Here is a 23,913-nt window from a genome sequence, read left to right on the forward strand (position 1 = left end):
GAGGGTGACATCATGCCCACTGAGAATGCGTGCTCTAGAGCAAAGTTTCTCAGCCTCAGCACTGTGAAAATTTTGAGGGGGCTGTTCTATGCATTATAGAATGTTTAGGTGAAAACATGGACAGTACCCACCTGAAACCAAGAGCACCACTGTGACAAAGTTAGGTTAAAATTTCCCCCAAAACGTTTCCAGTTCTTAAAACACACAGCTAAGTAGCAGGAACTGCTTCTCTTGCTGCTATTTACATATTCATAAGGGCTACAGTTCCAGATTGTGTTCATAAAAAACTGGAATGGCCTGGCCAGTGTGGCTCTGTTGGTCTTTGGAGCGTGGTCCGTGCACCTAAAGGTGGTAGATTCTATGCCTGTCAGGGCACATACCAAGGGTGCGGGTTCGATTCCAGATTGAAGCATGTGCAAGAGCAACCAATCAATGTTTCTTTCTCACAATGACGTTGCTCTCTCTCTCTAAAACTCAGTAACATTTTTTAAAAATTTTAATTTTTTTAAAAAACTGGAATGGACAGGATATAAGCCGACAGCAAATGCTGCATCTCTGTAGTTGGAGCGAAAGAGCACATGCAATTGCAGTGGCAAATGCAAGAACGAAATAGTATTTTACATACAAACTTTTATATAGACACAGCAGAAAAAGAACCCCACATTAGACCAGTAAGTAAAAGGACATTAAATTTTAATAAAATCCACTTACAGTACATGCCATAGAACAAGGCTAAATAACCCCTCCCTCCAAAATGAGGAGACAAATTGTCCCACTTTAAGCATATGCGAGAACCATAATGAAACCCCTGGGAGAACACTGTGCTTTGTAATGGGCTTCCGCTGTATTCATAGAATATGCTGGTCAAGAAGGGAAGCCAAAATTAAGGATATAATTAGATGGTGATGAAAAGGGCAGCTCTGAGAGTTCTAGATTCCAAATACATATTGAGAAGATGAGTGGACACTCAGTTCATCTCAAATAATCACAGGTAAGATTTCAGGAGGAGATCAATCAGAAAAGCATCTTGCACAACTGTGTATAGGAGGATGGTGGATAGTGACTGGTGGTAGTCTTGAGGTCAAAGAGAAGAAATGGCAGAGACAGCCTGCAAAACCCTGAGCCAGTGATTAACTTCTAGGAACCTGTTTTCTCATCTGTAAAGTGGAGATGGTAACAGCTATCTTCATTTCACGGCGCTATGATGAGGATGAAGCCAGAAAGCTTTAAAGTAGATGGTACACAGGCATATACAGCATAACGACCATGGGGGGTGGGGGGGAGAGAGCAACATTTATATTCGAAAGAAACACTGATCGGTTGCCACCCACACATACCCCAACCTGGGATCGAACCAGCAACCTGGGTTTGTGCCCTGACCGGGAATGGAACCCGTCACCTTTTGGGGACAATGCTCTGACCAACTGAGTCACACCAGCCAGGGCTATGTGATGTTTTTAATAATATTTAAGCAATGTAGTTACAAAACTAAGATAAGTAAACAAAAAAATCTCTGAGTAGAAATAGTTCAGAGGGACCAAAGCTGAGCTACAAAAATGATAAGGTAGCCCAGCCGGGTGTGGCTCAGCGGTTGAGCGTCGACCCAGGATCCAGGCCATCGGGGTCCGATTCCTGGTCAGGGCACATGCCCAGGTTGCGGGCTTGATCCGCAGTTGGCGGCGTGCAGGAGGCAGCCGATCAATGACTCTCTCATCGTTGATGTTTCTGTCTCTCTATTCCTCTCCTTTCCTCTCTATGAAATCAATAAAGACATATTTAAAAAAAAAAAAAGATAAGGTAGATAAGACTTGTAAGACTTCAGAATACATGAAGGTAAATACTAATCTGATAATGAGTGACAAGAAGTCACTGAAAAACAAATAAATACTTCCATAACATGTTAAAGAAAAAACCAATCCATATTTCAAACAAAAATGATAAGCTTACCAGTAAAACACTAGAATTCCCATTAAAGCAGGGAATAAGGTAAGGCTGTCATATTGTCAACATTACTTAATATAGACATGTAAAGTACCATGCAAAGCAATTATACAAGAGAAAAAAGTAGAAATATTGGAAAGAAGTAAAATTGTTATTTACAAATATAACTGCATATCTGAAAACCCTTTTAAAATAAACAGAAAAAGTCCTAGAAAGTATAAGCTAATTCCATAAAGTGTCTGGCTGCAAAATTAATAAATTAAAATCAATAGTTTTGGATGGCATCCTGGAACAGAAAAAGGACATAAGGAAATCTGAATAAAGTATGGACTGTAAGTTAATGATGTACAATCAACATTGGTTCATTGGTTGTACAAATGTACCACAGTAATATGAAATGTTACCAGGAGAAACTAGGTGCAGGACATATGGGAGGTCTCTGTACTATCGGCTTTTCTATGTATCTAAAACTGTTCTAAAATAAGTTTATTTTTTAAAAGTCAATAGTTTTCTTACCTACAAACAATAACCCATTAGAAACATAGTGACAGAAATGGTTCCATGTAGCCTCATATCAGAAAATAAAATCTTATTATCTAAAATAATAATCTTAAGGGAAAATGTTCAAGGTAAACATAAAGAATATTTTTTTTTAAATAAAATCTATTGAAGAACATCAAAGAAATAAAGAGATCACCTTAGCCCAATATATAAAGATGTCAAACTTCCTTCTGTAAAGTAATCCACAAATTCAACACCTTTCAATCAAAAATTCAATGAAATCCCTGGAAGACTTAAGAAAATGGAAAAATAAACATACAAGAATAGCAACGAAAATAATGAAAAGAAAGAATAATAAAGACTACTGCAAAAGAAAAATATATAGCCCAGCTGGTGTGGCTGAGCGTCGACCCATGCACCAAGAGGTCGCTGGTTAGATTCCTGGTCAGGGCACACGCCCGGGTTGCAGCTCGATCCCCAGCAGGAGGCGTGCAGGAAGCAGCCGATCAGTGTTGATGCACTGATGTTTCTCTCTCTCCCTCTCCCTTCCTCTCTCTCTCTAAAATCAATAAAAACATATTCTTCTTAAAAGCTTTAAAACATAAAAACATGTAAACATATAAAACTAGGGTTACTAAAAAATATGGCATTCATGTAAGAACAAACAAGCTGATAAAACAGAAAATGCAAATACCCCAGTGGGAAATCATATTAAAAAAAAAGGTGACATTTAAACCACTGAGGAAAAGAGAATTAATTAATAAATTAGGTTGCTTGGGACAACTGCCTATCAAAAGAATTAACTAGGTACTCATACATTGCTTACGGCAAAATAAATTCCAAGTGGGCTAAACTATAAAGCTATTAGATATTTGCAAATGCATTACAAAGAACTAATCTCCTTCATATATAGAAGCTCTTAGATAGCAATAAGAAATGACCAAGTAGAAAATGGATTTTAAAAAATGGATAAAGCACATGAACTGTCCCCCCCAAAAGACCCTAAGCTTATGAAAAGCTGCTCAACCCCACTCAAAATAGGAGAGATGCAAAAACTCTCATGAATGGCTTGCAGGCATACTCCTTTGAAAGGCAATTTGGCAGTATCTTTCAAAATTACAAAAGCATTTACCCTTTAACCAAGCAACCTAATTTCTAAGAATTTATCTTTTTTCTTTTCCTTTTTATTGAATTTATTGAGGTGACACTGGTTAACAAAATTATACAGGTTTCAGATGCACAATTCCACAGCACATCATCTGTGCACCATATTGTGTTCGCCACCCCATATCAAGTCTCCTTCCATCACCACTTCATCCTCTATGCCATCCTCCACCTACCCCTCCCAGCAATCACCACACTTTGTTTGTGTCCATGAAAAGATGGTCAATATCACTAACACTTTATCTTAATAATATACCTGGACACATGTCAGATGACATCTGTAAAAATTACAGCATGGTTTGTGTTAGCAAAAGGCTGCAAACAAATTAAATGCCTATCAGCAGAAAACACATTAAACAATACATCCAGAAAATGGAATACTATGCAACTATTTAATGAAAGTCCTGGACCAGACAGCTTCACTGGTGAATTCTACCAAACATTTAAGTAAGAATTAATACCACCCTCAAACTCTTACAAAATACAGAGAGAGTAACACTTCCAAATTCATTTTACAAGGCTAGCATTACCCTGATAACAATACCAGACAAGGATACCACAGAAAATAAAATTACAGACCAGTATCTCTGATGAACATACATGCAAAAACCTCAACAAAAAATATTAGCAAACCAAATAAATGCATTAAAAGGATCATATGTCATGACCAAGTGTGATTTATTCTAGAGGTGCAAAATGGATCAAAAAAAAAAGGTTCAATATCCACAACATCAATCAATGAGATACACCACATTAACTAAATGAAGAACAAAAGTCATATGATCATCTCAACAGATGCAAAAAAAGCATCTGACAAAATTCAGCATCCCTTTCTGACAAAAACTCTCAACAAAGTGGTTATAGAAGGAGTGTACCTCAACATAATAAAAGTCATATATGACAAGCCCACAGCTAACATAATCAATACTAAAAAGCTGAAAGCTTTCCCTTAAGATCAGGAACAAGACAAGGATGCCCATTCTCGCCACTTTTACTCAACACAGTATTAGAAGTCCTTAAGTAAAGCAAATAGGCAAGAATAAATAAATGGCAACCAAATCAGAAAGCAAGAAGCAAAACTGTCACCATCTGCAGATGGCATAACGTTATATATAGAAAACCCCAAAGACTACCAAAAAACTGTTAGAATAGACGAATTCAGTAAAAGATGCAAGGTTCAAAATCAACATACAAAAATCTGTTGAGTTTCTTTCAGAGAAATTAAGAAAACGATCCCATATACAATTGCATCCCAAAAAAGCCTAAAAATAAATTTGATCAAGGTGGTGAAATACCTGTACACTGAAAACTATAAAACTCCATGAAAGTCCCTGAAGAAGACACAAATAAATGGAAGATATTCCGTGCTCATGGATTGGAAGAATTAATACTATTAAAATGTCCATATTAAATCAAAGCAATCTACAAATTCAACACAATCCCTATAAAAATAGTAATGGCATTTTTCACAAAAATAGACCAAACAATCCTAAAATTGTGTGGAACCACAAAAGACCCTGAATAGCCAAAGCAATCTTGGGAAAGAACAAAGCCAGAGGCATTGCGCTCCCTGATTTCAAACTATGTAACAAAGCTAGAGTAGCCAAAACAGTATAGTATTGGCATTAAAAAAGACACACAGGTCAATGGAACAGAACAGAAGGCCTAGAAATAAACTCAGACATATATAGCCAATTAATTTACAACACAGGAGCCAAGAATATACAATGGAGAAAGGGCAATCTCTTCAATAAATGGTAATGGGAAAATTAGGACAACCACATGAAAAAGAAAAACTGGACCACAATCATACACCAAACAGAAAACTAACTCGAAATGGATTAAAGACTTGACCATAAAATTCCTAGAAAAAAGCATAGGAAATAAGCTCCTTGACATTGATCTTGGATATGATTTTTTTGGGTTTGGCACCAAAAGCAAAGCCAACAAAAGCAAAAATAAACAAGTGGGAGTATATCAAAGTAAAAAGCTGCAGAGCAAAGGAAACTATCAATAAAATAAAAAGACAACCTAAGGAATGGGAGAAAATATTTGCAAATCATGTATCTGATATGGTGTTAATATACGAACTATATAAAGAACTCATACAACTTAACAGCAAAGAAAAAAATCTGAATCACAAATGGGCACAGGATCTGAATAGACATTTTCCAAAGATATATAGACCCAACATCACTAATCATCAGGGAAATGTAAATCAAAACCACAATGAGTTATCACCTCACACCTGTTAGAATGGCTACATCAAAAAGACAAGAGCTAGGCTGGCGTGGCTCAGTGGTTGAGCACAGACCTACGATCCAGGAGATTGCAGTTCAATTCCCAGTCAAGCCACATGCCCAGGTTGCAGGCTCGATCCCCAGTAGGGGGCATGCAAGAGGCAGCCAATCAATGACTCATCATTGATGTTTCTATCTCTCTCCCTTCCTTTCTCTGAAATCAATAAAGAAATATTTTTTAAAAAGACAAAAAATAAGTGTTGGCAAGGATGTGGAGAACAGGGAACCCCTGTGCCTTGCTGGTGGGAATGTAACTTGACACAGCCACTACAGAAAACAGTATGAACAGAAAACAATAGGGAGGCTCTAAAAAGTTAAAAATAGAACTTCCATGTGACCCAGCAATTCCACTTCTAGGTATTTATCGAAGAAATCCAAAACACTTAATTCAAAAAGACATACGTACCTCTATGTTCATGGCAGCACTGTTTACAATAGCCAAGACACGGAAGCAACTCAAGTGTCCAACAATAGATAAATGGATAAAGAAAATGTGGTTTATGTACACAGTGGAATATTACTCAGCCATAAATAAGGAAATCTTGCCACCTGTGGTAACATGAATAGATCTTGAGGGCATTAGGCTAAGTGAAATAAGTCAGATAGAGAAAGACCAATACCAAATGATCTCACTTATATGTAGAATCTAAAAACAAAACAAAAGCAATGGAACTCAAGCACCGGTCTTGCCAGAGTCCAGGGGGTGGGGGTGGGTAAAATGGGTGAAAGGGGTCAAAAGGTATAAGCTTCCAGTTATAAAATAAGTCAGTCCTGGAGATGTAGTGTATATTACAGCATGGTAACTACAGTTAATAATACTGTACTGTATATATGAAAGTTGCTAAGAAAGTAAATCTTAAAAGTTCTTGTCACAAGAAAAAAATGTGTAACTATGTATGGTGATGGATGTTAACTAAATTTGTGGTGATGTCACAATATACAGAAATATATCATTGTGTTGTATACCTAAAACTAATGTTATATATCAAGTATATCTCAATTTTTTAAAAACCCGAAGAAACCCTTTTGCACAGATGGTCAAGATACAGTAACTGGGGGAAATACAATACACAGAATAGTGTGGCGGGGGAGAGTAACAGACATATTTGAATTTGCATCTGCATGCTGTGGTGGGATTCACAAAAACTATGTGGTGGGATTCACAAAAACAGTGGTTTCTTATGAAAGAAAGAAAGGTGGAAAATGGGAGGATGGTGGGCAGGTACAAAAGGGAAAATTTCCACCACTTTTTTAGAGTTGTTATATCTATTTTTATTTAACCATGCAAATTTATTCTCAAATTTAAAAATTATTAGACAAAAACATGAAGTTTTTAGACAAAAATTTAACATGGAAAGTCATTATTGAATGAAGAAAACTGGTTAATGTGACTACTAAAAATGTTAAATTTATATGCGCAAAATATCCAATCATAAAGTTAAAAGTTAAGGAAAATGTTTAATATTTGACAAAGAGCTAATATTCATACATACAAAGGGCTCTCAAAGTCACTTAGAACATGACTTGCAAAAAAAGGGCAAAGTATACAAAAGGCAGTTAGAAGATAAAAGGTATAAATGTTATATCTACTAAGCATATGAAAAGATACTCAAAAAACTTCTTATTAAGAAAATACAAATTAAAACAATGTCCCTTTTTTCACTACCACATTGAAAAAGATTCATAATAAACAATGTTGGTGAGAACAAAGGGAAACAGGTCCTTACATACAATGATGAGAATATAACAGTAAAACTTTTTTTGAGGTGTAATTGGCAACATCTAGTTTAACGTCAATGTGCATACTCTTTGACCTAGCAATTTTTCTAGAAACTTATGCTCTTATATACACAAATGTGCACTACAGCATTGCCATAACATTGTTTGTTTTTATTTTGGACTTTTACTTGGGGGATATACACATTTGAGTACAACCTGGAACAGTTTCAACAGCTAGTATTATTTTCATGATACAAACTTAATAATGGTTTTTAACTGGAAGGTAAAATGTTCAAGGAATACTGTAATGGGTATAAGTGTTACTATTATCAGTCCCCACTGTAGCCAGAATCAAAGTTATTCAGTAATTTATTCACTGCTGAAAAATACGGGATGAGTTAAACCAGCAACTTTAGCCAGAATCAATAATGTGTTTTCAGAAATTCAAGAAAAACAAACTAAGACCTCACAGGGTAGTGGTTAATTTGAGGTACCATCAAATCACCTATGGGCTTTTGCTGTTGGTACATTTAGGGGGAGTTGTTTTCAAAATTCACATGCCTGAAATCTCCCCCAGACACCAATTTATTGGAGTGAAGCAAAATAGGACCTCAGGCAAGTTAATTCCCAGTTATTAGATGGTGGGTTTTTGCTCATTTGTTTTTTTAAGGAGGAAAGTAATGCCAGCTCTGTCCCATTTATCACCTGTGTAGAAGAAGCCTGTGTCGTGTGCAATAGGCCATCTATTCTCAAGTGAAGTAGTAAGGAATATACAAAGAATTCCTAACAGTCTTCCAAAGCTGCTGAATAACTTTTTTTTTTAAAAAACAGACAAATTCAGGATTATCCCCACATTAGCCTCACTCTAGCCTGTGTTGTGATATGCATCTTGCTATAGAAAGAAGAGATGAGCAGTGACTCAGAATGAGCAGAGGAGTAGGGAGCATGTAGTTTGAAACCATCCCATGGACAATTCTAATTCTCCTTACCCTTATTAGTAAGCAAAAATACATAAAGCTTTAATTAGCTAAAAGCTACATGTCAATGCCTAGAATAGGGTGAAGAGCCTTTGTGATTTTACTTTAACTTTCCTTGGTTTACCTACAGATGTCTTTTCAAAAGGAAGAAAGCCAAAATAGATACACAATGAAAGCTTGAGTAACACTAACACTGTATGACAATGTGAACAAAAAATATGCTATGCCTGGCTGGGGTGGCTCAGCGGTTGAGCATCGACCAGGAGATCATAGCTCTGATTCCCAGCCAGGGCACATCCCCGGATTGTGGCTCGATCCCCAGTGGGGGGCGTGCAGGACGCAGCCGATCAATGACTCTCTCATCACTGATGTTTCTGTCTCTCTCTCCCCCTATCCCTTCCTCTCTCTAAAATCAATAAAGATATATAAAAACAGGTAAATAAAGCTGAGTTATGTTTAAAAATATATATATGCTGTAAACATTTGTCAGTAAATGCTTAAGATTACTAAATCAAAGGTAAAGCAAAATGAAAGGGTAATTTATAAAGAACACTAATCATGTTTAATATCATGTTAAAATTTATAAATTCTAGAAACCGTAACTTTGAACAATAAAATAAGGTTTAAGTTTACAGAAACTACATACAGAGAATAGAGAGGAAAAACATGACATTACAATTAGACAAATCCATAATATAGAACATTCTATAAGATAATTACCCTAGACTTTTTAAAAGTCAGTTGGATGGAAGAGAAATGATAAACCATAATTGGATCCTGGATTTGGAAAAACTGGCTATAAATGAGATAACTGGGAAAATCTAAATATGAACTAGATGTTAGATATTAGAGGATTAGTGTTAATTACCTTCAATGTGATAACAGGGGTGATGTGTCATAATGCATCAGATATATACATATGTGTCTATGAGAGAATGAATGTATAGATATTTATCAGGCATCGGTATTCAGGAAAAGCAAATGTGATTTTTTTTAAAAGTTCGTAAGTGTTAAACCTAGATGGACATACGGGTAATCATGTATTATTCTTTCACCTTTCTTGTTCATTCGAAAATCTTCATATAAAGGAATTGGAAAACTAAGATCACTTTAAGCTTTTTCTTCAATAGCACATACTGTATACTTTAATATTCCTGTGACATAAGGGACTGAAAAAAAAGACAGATAATACAGTTTAATTTTTTAATTAGCCATCTTTACTTTCACTTAAAAAATCTTTAAATTGAAGATTTCATTATTAAAATGTACCCCACCCCCAATCTTTACTCCTTTGCAAAGTCCACTTGGGCTCTGTCTTAAGGTTCTGTGACACTTGTGGAAATCTTGTGTAATATATTATGGCATAAATAAAACAGAATACTGCTTAGTGCAAATAATAATTGGTGGGTTTTCTTAACTGTTTTTACATTCTTTTGACCATTCCAGATACTGACCAGGAATAGTAATATTATGAACATTAAAAAAAAAAATTCTGAGAAGTTAAAAAATAATTCACTGAGAAAGCCTTAACATGGTTAGATATATTATAATAAAATACTTGGTAGAGAGCAAACCACTACACCCAAGAACATATCTTTTTTTTTTTAAATATATCTTTATTGATTTCAGAGAGAGGAAAAGAGAGGGAGAGAGAGAGACAGAAACATCAGCGACGAGAGAGTCATTGATCGGCTCCAGCCCGCAACCTGGGCATGTGCCCTGACCGGGAATCGAACCCTGATCGCCTGGGTCCTAGGTCGACGCTCAACCGCTGAGCCACGCCCGGCCGGGCCATATCTTCTTTTAATAAACAATCTTTTCCCCAGAACAAAGATTCATTTGCCTGATGGGAAATGCTGTTCCAGGACTAATAACAAACTTCATGAAGGTCCCCCACCACAATGCCTACTACAGTGCCCAATATAGAGTAAATGTATGAATTACCCTCTGCATAAATCCTTCTAGGAAATAACTGGATGTTCCTTCCAATTACTGAGCACTTTATGACACATAAGGGATTGATTAGTCATATTGCACCTTGCAATATGATTGTTTATTTGTCTTATTGCCTCCAAGTTATAAATTAGGAAAAAGCAGCATTATACAGGAAACTAAGACACTGGTGTCCATTCCGCGTGAATGAGGTTTAAAGTCTTTTTCATCTTCAGAATTATCTCATTTAATATAATTCTTCATATGTAAACTATACCCATTTTTAAATAGCCTAACAGATAGGAATGGTCGATGCACGATTTAAAAATCATTCAGAATACTCTCTTCTTTTGTCCATCTAAAATGTATCTGTCACAGACATAAAACCTTGTACTAATTTTTCTTATGACACAATTTAATAAATTGTTATAAAGTGTAAAATTCTTTAAAGAACAGAATTTCAGCATGGTAAGGGAAACAATAAGAAAACCATATTAAAAATGATGATACTAAATGCAATATATGATCCTGGATTGGATCCTGAAACAGAAAAGGAACATTAGTGGAAAAACTGGTGAAATCCAAATAGTCTATAGTTTGTTAATAATACTATACCATGTTAATTTCTTAATTTTGATAAATGCACCATGGTTATGTAAGATTTTAATATTAAAGGAAGCCAGGCAAAAGGTATAAAAGAATTCTATACTATTTTTGCAACTTTTCTGTAAATATAAAATTATTTCAAAATAAAAAGTTTTAAAGATGTTAACTATGGTGGATGAATCTGTTTAGTTTATGTCTAGACAACACTCAGGGAGTGAGGAGGGATAGTAAAAGTAAACAGCCAGATGCGTGATTCAAGCTTCTCAAATTTGTGACTAATCTTCCTGCCTATTCTTAGGGCAGTTGGCACTCAGGGTTCTATGCGGTTTGTACAAAGCAGTACAGAATAGGACTTTTTCCCCCTTAAAACCTCAAAAGGAAATAGCTTGTTTTTCCCTGGGGTTTCTTTTCTTTCTTATAACACAAAGCAACAGAGAGTAGCGCCAACAGTGCAGGTTATAAAAGATGCAACCCCCTCCGATTCTAAAGATAAAGGAAGAGAATGAAAGTCTGAACTGTTGTATAATTCTACCAAAGAAACCATTTGACCAGGTTCTTAGGGGACAGGCAGAGGAACCCAAGGAATCAGAATCATTAGCTACTATTTCACTGCGATTTGGTAAAATTTATGTACATGCTAAAGAAGTCAACAGTAGTAAACTCGACAGAATGTCTGTTGTAATCAGCCCTTTCCACACTAGTCTATACTATTTTAGTGCTACTATTCCTGGTGTTCCTAGGTATAAAATAATTCTCTGCCTTCCCCAGCTGTGCAGAGACAGGAAAACCATTTGATTTAATTCAGGTTAAATAACAGAAAGAAGCAATCAATCTCTCAAAGAAACATTTCTGCTTGTTTAGCAGTTGCCTGCTGTGAAAATTATCTGAGTACAGAATATAGGAAAAATCAGATAAAAGTTATGTGACATATGTTAGTGCAATAAACATTCTTAATTTGGACTAAAAAAACTTTGAATTAGAAACATACTTTAAGGGAAATTCTGCCTCTTATCAAAAACAAACTATTACTGAAATTATTTTATTCAACATTCCATTGAATAAGAAATTTATAACACTAACATCCTGCTTTGGAAAGTGTTGAGTACAGGTGGGAAGACAAGTACTCTTAATATTGTTGATGAAAATTTAAGTTAGCACTACCTTTCAGGAGGGTAATTTGGCATTTTTAACCATTTCTTTGCTTCAAAATACTCTCGTGCCTTGGCTTCTGGAATGGGTTCCTTTCTTCATTTTCCTCTTACCTTTCTTGTCTGCTCTGCTCAACCATTTTTCTTTTAATGAATTATACTTTCTCCCCAGATCCTACCTACTCTGTAGCTTGGATTATCCTCTATAATGCTGATAACTTGCAAGTAAATTTTACCCCAAATTCCTCTCCTTAACATTTCTCTTCAACACTCTGGACTCCTGTTCTCCAATCTCAAAGGCACCCTCGAAACTGCCTGGCAATCCTACCATCTCTCGCTAGTCAGGTCACTTTGCCACTGTCTGAAAATAAGAATCACATTTCACCTTTTGGAGATCCACCGCAAACCCTGAATATCCTGCTCACCCCCCGCTTCTCTCTCAACAGAAAACACTCACTCTGTACTTCAACATAAATCATAAAAGATCTACCTCAACTTTCACCACCAAATGCTTATGCCTTCTTCCCTCCTCACCTCCTTCCTTCCTCCCTCCAGAGCATGATCCCTGACTACCTGTGCTTCCTGGATCACAAACCTACTTTGCCTTCTCAGGAACCTCATATTATCAATTTCTCAGTCTCTCATTCAATACACATTCTCTCTCATTATAAAGATTCACTCAGTGTTTGTAAAATAAATGATCATTTATCAAATAAAAATATGTATATCCTTTAATCCACCAAGTTGACTTAAAGGAATTTTTACAAAAGACTGGTACAAAAATTTAATTTACAAGAACACTCACACTAGTGTTTTCAAAATAGCTAAAAACTACAACCTACATAACCAACAAACAAATGGTTAGAAACTATAACACATCCATACTACAAGAGAGCTATTAAAACTGTACTATTTTTCCCCCACATGGAAACATTCACAATCTATAGTCAAGCGAAACAGGCGGCTTCAAAACAGTACAAATTTTATGAGCCCATTTTTGTAAGAAAAAAGTGCAATATGTATTTATAAGCTCCAAATACATTTTGATTACTAAAATGTTCAACAGATTGAGTAAATGGGATTGCAGGTGGTTTTTATTTTCTTCTTTTTACTTACCTATAATTTCTGATTTAGCATACATATATTTGAACAAAAAGGTTCTACTGTGTTGACAAAACAGAAAATCTAAACACCGAGTAAACAGAAGTACAGTATTACAGTTTACTAAAATTTAAATGAAAGGATAAAGTATACAATTATCATTAATTTATTTTAGATTAAAACATGGTCTTATTTGGGAAGAAAAAACATTTTTGATATTCAATTAAGTTTCAATTTCTTTGAGTTCTTATAAAACTCACGTTGGGATGACACCTTTTACAAAATAGCCAAAAACTAGAAAGAGGTCCCCTCATCTACAGGAGAATGTATAAAAAACAAACTGTAATATATTCATACAAAGGGATTCTGCTTAGCAATAAAAAGGAACAGACAACTGACACAACAACATGGATGAATCTCAGAAACATTATGCTGAGTGAAAAAGACTTACACAAACTATATGCTGCAGGATTCCATTTACATGAAGTTCTAGAATAGGTTCAATTAATCAATGATGAAAAAATATATGTATCAGACCAAGGGGGAGAGGGCTGACTGGGAAAGACAAGCAGGACCTTTCTGGGATGATGCTAATGACCTACAACATGATGGGTTTGCACTACCCAGGTGTATTCATTTATCAAAACTCAAAACTCATCCAATAATTCACCTAGCATTCATGCCTTTCAGAACTCTAATGGTATGCATGCTAAAGTGTTTAGGGATGATCTGTACTGATGCCTGTAACTTACTTCACACCCATACCTCTTAAAAAAAAAAAAAAAGTCTTGATAAAGGGATGCACAGACAAAGACATGTAATAAACATTGTAGAATCCAGGTAGCCGGTACAATTCTTTCAACTTCTCTATAAGTCTGAAAATTCTCATACTAAAATGTTGGAAAAACACTGTTTAACTTTCAGTACAGCCAGCTAGAGAAAGCAAACTACCTAGTTAAATCTATGTATTCAAAACCTGGAAAAGGTTATTCAGCTGCCGAATAATTTTACAACTTAAGAGTAATTTCTCAAATAGCAGAAAACATCTTTAACAAAAGACACTAACACATTTTGTAAATTCACATGTTTTTCTACAAGTTAACAAATATGGCTGTTTTCTTGGAAACTTCATTTGTAAACCATTTTTGGGCAACGTATCTTTAAATTTATTATAGGTGACAGAGCAGAAAAATAAGAGCTATATCTGTGCCATAGCCAATTCTGGAAATAATTACATTCATCTCAATGCTAAATACTGAAAATACTGGTAAGAAAAAGCACAGAATATAGGTCAAAACAGACCGTCCACTATTCATTAAACTTTTCCTAAAGGACACAGAAAACAGTCAAATACTAAATAATCATGTTTTTAATTACTAATTTATAATATAACTTTCCTTACTCAATTAAAACTTTTTAGGAAACATGAAAATTTCAGTTTTAGTCATAACTTACTCTTGTTTACATTGGTCTTTAAAATATTTTTAAATTTTTGGGGGGGGAAAATGGCTTGAGGACCTCAGAGAAATCCTAACAAGTATTTATTATTCTGCAGATAATAAAGATTAGCTACAGAAAATAATACAGTAACCAGGAAAAAGAAGTTGAAACTTCGTAAATTTTATATGAGTGATTTAGTTTCTGAATGCAATCTCTCCAAAGATTTATATCGTATATATTAATTATATATATCATGTGTATATGGGTATATGTATGTATAACTGCACAAAGTGGTATATACAAAAAGCTATATATGCTGCACTTTGACGTAAGGGTTTTTCAAGAGTTGTTCTGTATTTGATTTTTTTTAATAATTCTGTATTTGATTTATGTCTTGTACACTGATACTTTCTCTAACTCCCAGGCAAAATGTGACTCTACTATACACAGGCTACCATAGTACTCCTTCCACCCCCAACTATTCTACATCAGTTAAGTTGAAAAATCTAAAAAGGATTCATGTATATAACACAAAATTTATTCAACAAATATTTATTCAGGACCTAATACAAGCCAAGCATGGGAGTAGAAACTGGATATACACTGTCCAATAAATCAGACATGGCCCCTGCCCTCATGGAACTTACAAGGTATTGGGGGGAGGGAACGTTAGAGACAAAAAACAAGTAAACAAAGATGTAAATATGTTTGTGATAACCACTATGGAAGAAAGTTAAAAGATGGAATGATGGAAAAGACAGAATTTGTTTATGGTCATCAGTTCAGGCCTCTCTGAGGAGATGACGTTTAAACCCAACCCTAAAAACCAAGCAGCGGCCAGCCCTGCAAAGAGCAAAAGGGAAGAGTATACCTTCAGAAGCTGGACGGGAGGCACATGTTCAGTAGGTTGAAGAAACAGAAACAAGGCCAGTGTGACTACAGCACAGCGGGAAAATTGAACAAACTGCAAACAAATACAGAACAGGCTTTGGTGGGGCCTTAGTAAGATGTTAGATTTTATTCTAAATGCAAAAGAAAGTCACTGAATGATATTAAAGGGGTTGGAGGGATGACACAAACAGACTGATGTCTTTTACTTTGTGGAAAAAGTAGTTGTAAAAGGGCAAGAATAAAAGCTAAGGCAGAAGTGCTGACAGAAAGTCAGTGTGGACCAGAAAGTGGAAAGAGGTTTGAGATGTTAGGACAGTAGAATTGATAAGATTTGCTCATAAGACGAGAGGGGCAGCATGAACAACCAGATACAAGATGGTGCCATAAACTATGATGACAAAGACAGAGTAAGAAAAGTTTTGCAGTGGTGCAATTAGTGGGGAAACGAGAATGGTTTTGGACATGATTCCTTTGAGATGCCTATGAGACAATCAAGAGGAGATGCTGAGTAGGCCGCTGGATTTAAGTCAGGGGCTGGGAATTATGGGCGTATCAAGTTGTTTAAACTGACCTGGATGTTTATAAAATACAAATTAATGGGCCACACTCCAGATCTTCTGCACATTTTAAACATGGTCAAGTGATTCTGATGTCAACTGGAGTTTGAGAATCACGCATATAAAGAGATTTTAGTGTTACAGTTCATCACCTACGGGTATACCTCTTTATAGAAGAAAACAATACGTTGAGTAATATGTTAAGATAATGGTTTGAGTTACTATCTAATCTCCTGCAGTCATAGAACATCATAGAGGAAACACTGTTTTAATAATCCATTCTTCAAATGACATTTACTGAAGGTCACTCTGAAGGGGAAAAATTTCTTCTACTTTATAAATATTTTCTTACAAAATGCCCATGCAGTATCTCACAAATGAGTAAATTAGGTCCAGGAAGGTGGAGAGTCTTGCCCAAAGGACACACGTTCAATTACAAAAACCAAGACACATAAATCAAGATAACAACAATTCCAGTCTGCTTTCCAGAACACAAAAATGCCACGAAGCTCACACATATAAAACTCACCATCTGTGACATGTCATGTACAAAAATAATCATAACAAGATAAAATAGGGTAAATGCCTTAAGAGAAACAGAAAGGACAATGAAAGAAGAAAAAATTACTTCTTGATTTTCACAACTTAAAAGCATTATAACTGCTGAACTATAAATTCTACCTTTAAAGTATCCACAAAAGCTACAAGTGTTTGAATCCTATACAAAAATCCTAAGAGATAAGTCAGACAGAGAAATACAAATACCATATGATTATCACTTATATGTGGAATCTAAAATAGTCAAACCCATTTTTTTAAAAAGGGTACAAACTTGCAACCAGTAGTAAATAAACCAGAGAGAACTAGTGCACATATAACGAATATATACAATAATATTATGTAATAGATATCACTACAACAGCAATCATATTAGGATATATAAATGTCAAAGTAACAGGTTGTATACCTTAAATTTACACATTGTCAAATTTATTCAATAAAAAAAATTTTAACTAAAACAAAAACAGAAAAGCACTGACTATATTTACCAAAGCAAAATAGAGATATTAAAAAAAAAAATCTTAAGACTCTTCCTAACTCTTCACTGACTTTGTATCTGAAAGGAAGAGGAAGAGGGGGAGGGGGGAGGGGGGGGAGGGACAGGCTGCCATACAATGGCTTTAAAAATTCTGTGTATATCAAATCCCAGCTCATTATCTGCCTAAGGCCACAAAACAAGTTACTGATGGATAAACCTCAGGTATCTTCATCAGTGAAACGACACGGGGTTTGAGATAAAAAACATAATAGTTATCGTCTGTAATTATTATTGGAAGAGTAAAGAATAATAATATATAACTGTCTGAGATTTTAACATGAAATGTTATTAGATTTTGCTTCAAGCGTATACTTGAAACTATCTATCTCAACACTGAAGTACTAGAATGTTTCCTAAAATGTTTACAAATCCTCTTTGTTGACTGCCCCTACACTAAGATCATCCCCAACCTATAAGCTCAGGGTCACAATAGTTATAATGCTTCTAACTCTTCATTGTTCCCAAGCTAGACTTTAAGTTCCTTAAAGGCAAAAGCTAAATCTTGTTCATTTCTAATCATTTATTTAGTATTTGAGTGTTTACTCTGTGCTTGGCAATGATACTGGTCCTGACAATAAAGCAGTGAACTTTCAGCAATTTTGTTTGGGTTGGTTCAAGGCATTTTACTGATTGGCAAAAGGAAAGTACTGCCTAAAGCTGAATTCAGTACAATCAGTTTCTCCAAAGACTTAAATTTTTAAGCTGTATTTTCACTGAAAGTTATAAGAGTATTTTTTTAACACATCAGTCTCTGCCCTCTTAGAGCTTATAATCTAAAGAGATAAGAGACATGAAGTAATAAATATATATCAATTAGTGAAAAGTGCTATCAAATAAAGGAAGGTAGGGGGGCTAGGAAGTATTGTAGGAGCCGGGAAGTTGGCAGTTTACATAGGTTACCAGGGAAAGCCTCACATATAACTGAAAGCTGAAATAAGTGGAGCAAGTCACAAGGATTATCTGCAGTCATCCAGACAGAGGGGGAAGAACAAGTGCAAAGGCCATGGGGGAGGAACACAGTTGTGTGGAAAAAATTGCACAAAGGCAAATGTACGTATGGGGGGAGTGACAGACACATGGGAGGGCAGGCTCTGAGAGCAGAAGAGTGCCGTGATCTGACCTATGTTGTAAATAATCACTCAGACTTCTGTATGGAGAATAGAGAATAAAGAATGGAAGCAGGGAGCCTGATTAGAACACGGCAGTAATCCAGAAGAGACATAATGGTGGCTTGAACCAAGGGAGTGATGATTAGCTGGACTCTAGTTAGGTTTTCAAGACAGAATCCACAAGACTTGATGGTGAACTAGATATGAAGAGGGAAAAAGAATCAAAGAAAGCTTGTAAAAGACTTAAGAGTAGAGTTGCTATTAACTGAGATAAGAACGCAAGAGGACTTTCATTTTTCCAGAAAGAACCCAGTAAGTTGCCCAGTACATAGTGGAAATGCAAATATTATTTGTGAATTAAATGTAACTGAATAAACTCCTCAAATGAAGAATTAAACTCAACGTATTGCTTTCTATTTGCTCTAAATTTCCTTTTGTAATGTTTGTTAAATACACAAAGAGACTTAGACACCAGCACAGTTGATGTGCTAACATTGAAATCTTACACTGGGACACAGCAACTAATCTTTACATCTCAAGGACTGGTTTCGGTTTTAAACTTACAACCCTCCTGAATATAAGAGAAATCTGCTATGAAAGAAAGCTCTGTGACAGCCTGAGGATTCTTACACCCAAAGTAATTAACCTGTTCGTTAATGATGTCATATTCCTGGAAGGAACAGAAGTGCAAATAGAACTCCCTAGGCCAGAATTAATTGAAAATTCTAATACTTCAAGATAAATTTTCAGAATGGGACAAGACTGTACAAGTCCCCTAAGACGAAATAAGCTATCAGTCACAAGCATTTTTAAATGGTCTTTTTACCTCAAGCATTAAGTCCCTTCAAAACAATTTCAAGGAAAAATTAAAATCTGCTCAAAAAAGTGAAATTTAGCACATCTTCCCCCAAGCAAGCACTTTTCCTGCCAATTAGTAAAAATGAGCTAGGTATCCTCACCTTTAGCACTTCTTTAGAGTTGTATTCCCAGATTTCCTAATCCAGCACCCTGACTTTAGCTCCACAAAGAAGCACAAAGTTAGCAGAAATACACTCAAAACAATTCTCCTAAAATAAAAAAATTACCCTATTTTCCTCCCTTCCCGTTATTTGAAAAAAAAAATTTAACTCAAGCTTAAGTATCATCCCTCTTCCACACTATTTTTTCCAATGCCCCACCCTAACCTAAAGTGTTAAAAAAAAAAATGCCCTTAACAACTTTCAGCGAAAACATCACTTAAAAACCTAGACGATTCGGGGAAGCTGATCGTGCTGAATTCAGCAACAGGCAGTACTTTCCCTTTGCCAATCACTAAAAGGCCTTGAACCAACCCAAACAAATTTGCTGAAATGCCAGCCAGATTCCCCGCATCTCCCCCGCTCCCTCCCCCCCAAAGCTGGCCAGGAAACACCACAGCCACCGACCACGGAGCTGAACTAAAAAGAACCAGTGGTGCGCAAACCCCAAAATTTTTAGAGGCAGAGGCGTTAGGAGCCAGGTTTTCAACCACCACCTATTAGCGAGTAAGAGCGCGGCCGACCCGCAAATACGTTCCACACCGAGCGGCGCACGTTCTTCCCGCTCCGGAGGCTCCGCACGCGGACCGGAGGCGAGGCGGCGGGAGGGCTCTCCCGGGAGGGGGGAGCGAGGACCGCCCCGGGAGCAGGGAGTGCCCGGGGGTGCCCGAGGAACGGAGCGCAAACAGGCGCGCGTGCCAGGCAGGAATGCGGCATCCCCTCCGGGGCAGAAAGCTCAGCGCCTACCACGAAGCGCTGAGGGCGGGGAGCCCCACTCAGAAAGGCTGGAGAGGCTGCGGGTGCAGGACCCCCCAAGAAGGGGCCTAGGAAGCTAGGGTTCCCAGCGCACCGGCGGGCGCGCGGGGGCTAGAGGTGGAGGCTGCCGTTTCGTTTCTGCTGTCATCACAGGAGTAGGGGAACCCCTAGGGAGGAGAGCGGGGGGGGGAGGGGAGCATGACAGCGAGCGGGGCCGCGGGCGCGGAGGGCGCGGCGCACGCCCCGGGAAGGGGAAGAGGGCGCAACCCCGGCCGCGGGCCAGGCGGGCGCGACTGCCCGGCGGACGCCGGGAACCCGGCGCGTCCCCGCCAGCGGGAGGGGGAAGCGGCCGCCGCCTCCCCGCCCCCACACTCACCATGTAGAGGGTGAAGGGCAGGCCGAGCAGAAAGAGCCACAGGTAGAGGTGCAGCGCGTTTACGAAGGTGGCCTGGTGCGGGTCGTAGTACCAGCCCCCGCTGAGCGCGGCCCACACCCCCTGCCGGAGGATCTGCAGCGTCTGCGACCCCATCCCCACCCGGCGCCGCCGCCGCCGCCGCCGCCGCCCCCGGCCCGGCCCCAGCTCTGCCTCGGTCGCCGGAGCCCGCAGCTGCCCCGTCTATCCTCCTCCGGAGCTCCGGGAGAGCGGGCCGGCGCCTCGGCGCTCGCTAGGGCTGCGGCAGCAGGAGGAGGAGGAGGCAGCGAACGAGGAGGAGGAGACCGAGGAGGAGGCGGCGAGCGGCGGGGCGGAGGAGAGCGAAGGAGAGGAGGAGACCGGCCTCCAGAGCGCCGCCGCCATCTTGTCTCCTAACACCCGGAGCCGGGGCCGGGCCCCCGCCGCCCGCGGCCCGCCAGCGCCGCCGCCGCCGCCGCCGCGACCCCCGCCGGCCGCCAGCCCTGGGCCCGGCGGAGAGGGAGGCCGGGCGCCCGGGAGGGACGGGCAGCAGGCCGCGCCCCCTCCAGCTCCTCCCCTCCCCTCCCCTCCCTCCGCCCCCTGCCCGCCCGGCGCGGGTGCGCGCTGCGCCGCGGGGCCGCGAGCACCTCCTGCCGGCGCCCCGGGGAAGCGCGCGCGGGCGCGGGCGCGGGCGGGGGGCGCGGGGCGGGGCGGGGCGGGGCGGGGCTGCCGGGACCGGCGCAGGGGCTCTAGGGCACCCCATTCCTCTCCCGGCCAACGAGCCTGACAAGTTCATTGATCAGCCCCTGAACCTGACCTCCCAGTGTCCGAAACCGTGTCTGCAGGGCCTTGTCAGCACCCAGGCTGACGTTTTAAGGTGTTTGTGAAAGGCCTAGGACAGTGAGGCTGACGTCTGAGGTGCTCCTTGAAGGCCTGGGAGGACTGGGTGCAGCGGGTGGCTCTGTTGAAAGATCACAAACGCACCCAATTGAGCGAGAACTGTGTTGGCCCTTGAAGTGGACTGGGAGCCCTGGGGGTGAGAAAAACAGCCACGGCAAGTATTGGGAGGGCTCCCCACTTCCAAAGACACACAAATTAATAGCAGTTACAAGAGATGTAAACGTACGGACGGGTTTATCATTGTGCGCGGTGATTTTATTTTTTAACATGCTGTAACTTGTAACCGTTTTTATTAATGAGCCAATCTAAACAGGGATGAACCATTATCTGGGATTGCACCCCAAGTCACAGTAGGGTCTTGTACTTCTCTGTTTATAGCTGTAAAGACAGTCATTCTTGGCTCTGCGTAATGTTTATAAGGCATGTCTGATCTCACTGAATGAAATTTTTTTAAAGTTTGAAGTTGGAGTTTATGATAGCAATAAAAGTACTCTTTTCTATTAAAGTTGCTATAACTAATTGAGAAAAGCAAGAGAGCCAGAAGAAGCTGGTGAGGTTTTAAGAACAGTATCGAATAACCATTGCAGCACCTCCCAATGCCATTCCACTTCACAGTTCAAACGTTTTCACGCCCATTTCATTTGACCTTCACAACACTCGAGTGAGGGCAGCATAGAGGCCACCCTTATTTTATGGATGAGAAAACCGAAGCTCAAAGAAACGAAGATTGCCCACATTCTCTAGGTCATAGGTTGCCGAGACTTCTGACACCAGCAGTCATCCTACGGCATGGACTGAACTTTGGAAGTCTATTTCTCAGCACTATCTTATCCAATCAGGTAAGAGTTAGAACTGATGAATAACTGCTCAGCAGCTTCTGGTTACCTGTGGCCAATTTAAATGTAGGACCAATTGTTCTCAAAGTGTAGTCCCAGAACCAGCTGTGTCAACATCACCTGAGAACTTGTTAGAAATGTAAATTCTCAGGCGCTACTCCAGAGAACTCTGGTCTTGGGGCCCCGCCATTTATTTTAACATCCCTCCAGAAGATTCTAACTACCTTAAAGGTTGAAACTACCTCTATAGGACACCACCCCCAGCCTTGATTGTGTCCTTATAATCACAAAGCCATCAAGTTCCAACAAGATACCTTGAAATTGAGAGATATGAACAGACACTGGCCAAAATATATTTTTAAATATATTAGTATGTCTAAAAGCAAAATTAAGATAAAATAATGCAAGTTTACAACAACAACAGTTGCCTTGAGGCTTGGTCTTAGACACAGGGTATTGTCAAGTGTTCATTTGTTCCTTGCAAAGCAGACAGGAAAGCTCTCTGAGCCGATTTTGGAACTGATCCCAAGCTTTCCGACACAAAGAAAGATGTAAACAGGATAAAATTCCAATACCACATCGGTTTCCACACCAGTAAATATCTGCTGGAGTTTAGGATGGAAGGATTAACTAATAGGAGTGAGGTGGACTGGAAGAAGTATATACATCCATGGCATTGGAGGCAAGCCCCACTAGTGGGATGAGCTTGCAGCCAGAAGACAGTATCTGGAGAGTATGGAACAGGCAGAGCCAGGAAGGAAGCCAGCATCAGGCTGGCTCAACACAGAGAATAAGAGTGTTGTAAGCCAATGGGCAGCTGGAACACAACCTCGGGAAATCCAGGAGCAGACAAAAATTGCAAAATCATGGCAGGCATTAAGAAAATGTGTTGCTTATAGCAAGGCCCCAGCCTCGGTGCTGGATCCCAGGTCAGGATTCCTCTCTCTATGAGGAATTGATGAAAACAAATAGAATTCAGGTCCTTGAGATGATGTACTGGGCAAGTTTCAGGGGCAAGGACTTGGGCTCAGGGTAATAAAACAAGTATCCAAAGGCCAGACCTGGTAGAGTGAGACTTAGAAACAAAGCAGGATCTTCATACGTAGAACTGAGACTGAATTTCACACTGATCATGGCTGCCTTATGTTGAGGTCCCAGCGTGTTAATGTAGAACTCTTAATTCCTTCCAGTATGGCTGGAACTGATCCAAGAACTTAGAGAGGGGAGTCACACGGCACCAGCCACTGAATAAAAAGGGGTCCACGAGATGGGCAGGCCCAGAAGGCTAAAAAGGTAGTTATAGACTACATCTTGCAGCTCTGGGCCGGTGAAAGCATTTTAGAAAAATGCTAATTAACTGGCTTAGGGAGTTAGCAATTGAAAGAATTCAATGAAATGGATGACCTTTCGGAAAGTCTGACTCAGTAGTTGGGGTGGGAGTGGGAGGAGAGAGAATCCTACAGAGCTTTTTATCTGTAGCTTTCAAAATGTTTATGAATGCTGCCACTACAAGCTTCCTATTTATAAAC

At 39.0% G+C, this 23,913-nt stretch overlaps 1 protein-coding gene across 2 annotated transcripts in view; it reads right to left on the bottom strand.

Moving 5' to 3' along the window:
* PCNX1 (pecanex 1) overlaps window positions 1-20,786 on the bottom strand; it is a 137,258-nt gene extending 116,472 nt beyond the window's left edge. For both annotated transcript variants that reach the window (XM_087819432.1, XM_087819429.1), the window contains exon 1: window positions 20,634-20,786. In XM_087819432.1, coding sequence (XP_087675558.1) covers window positions 20,634-20,786 — 153 coding nt within the window. The remainder of the gene's footprint in view (window positions 1-20,633) is intronic.
* Window positions 20,787-23,913: the final 3,127 nt, after the last annotated feature.

The sequence above is a fragment of the Miniopterus natalensis genome, chromosome 1 (assembly GCF_054644295.1).
Source record: "Miniopterus natalensis isolate mMinNat1 chromosome 1, mMinNat1.hap1, whole genome shotgun sequence".
Lineage (NCBI taxonomy): Eukaryota > Metazoa > Chordata > Mammalia > Chiroptera > Miniopteridae > Miniopterus > Miniopterus natalensis.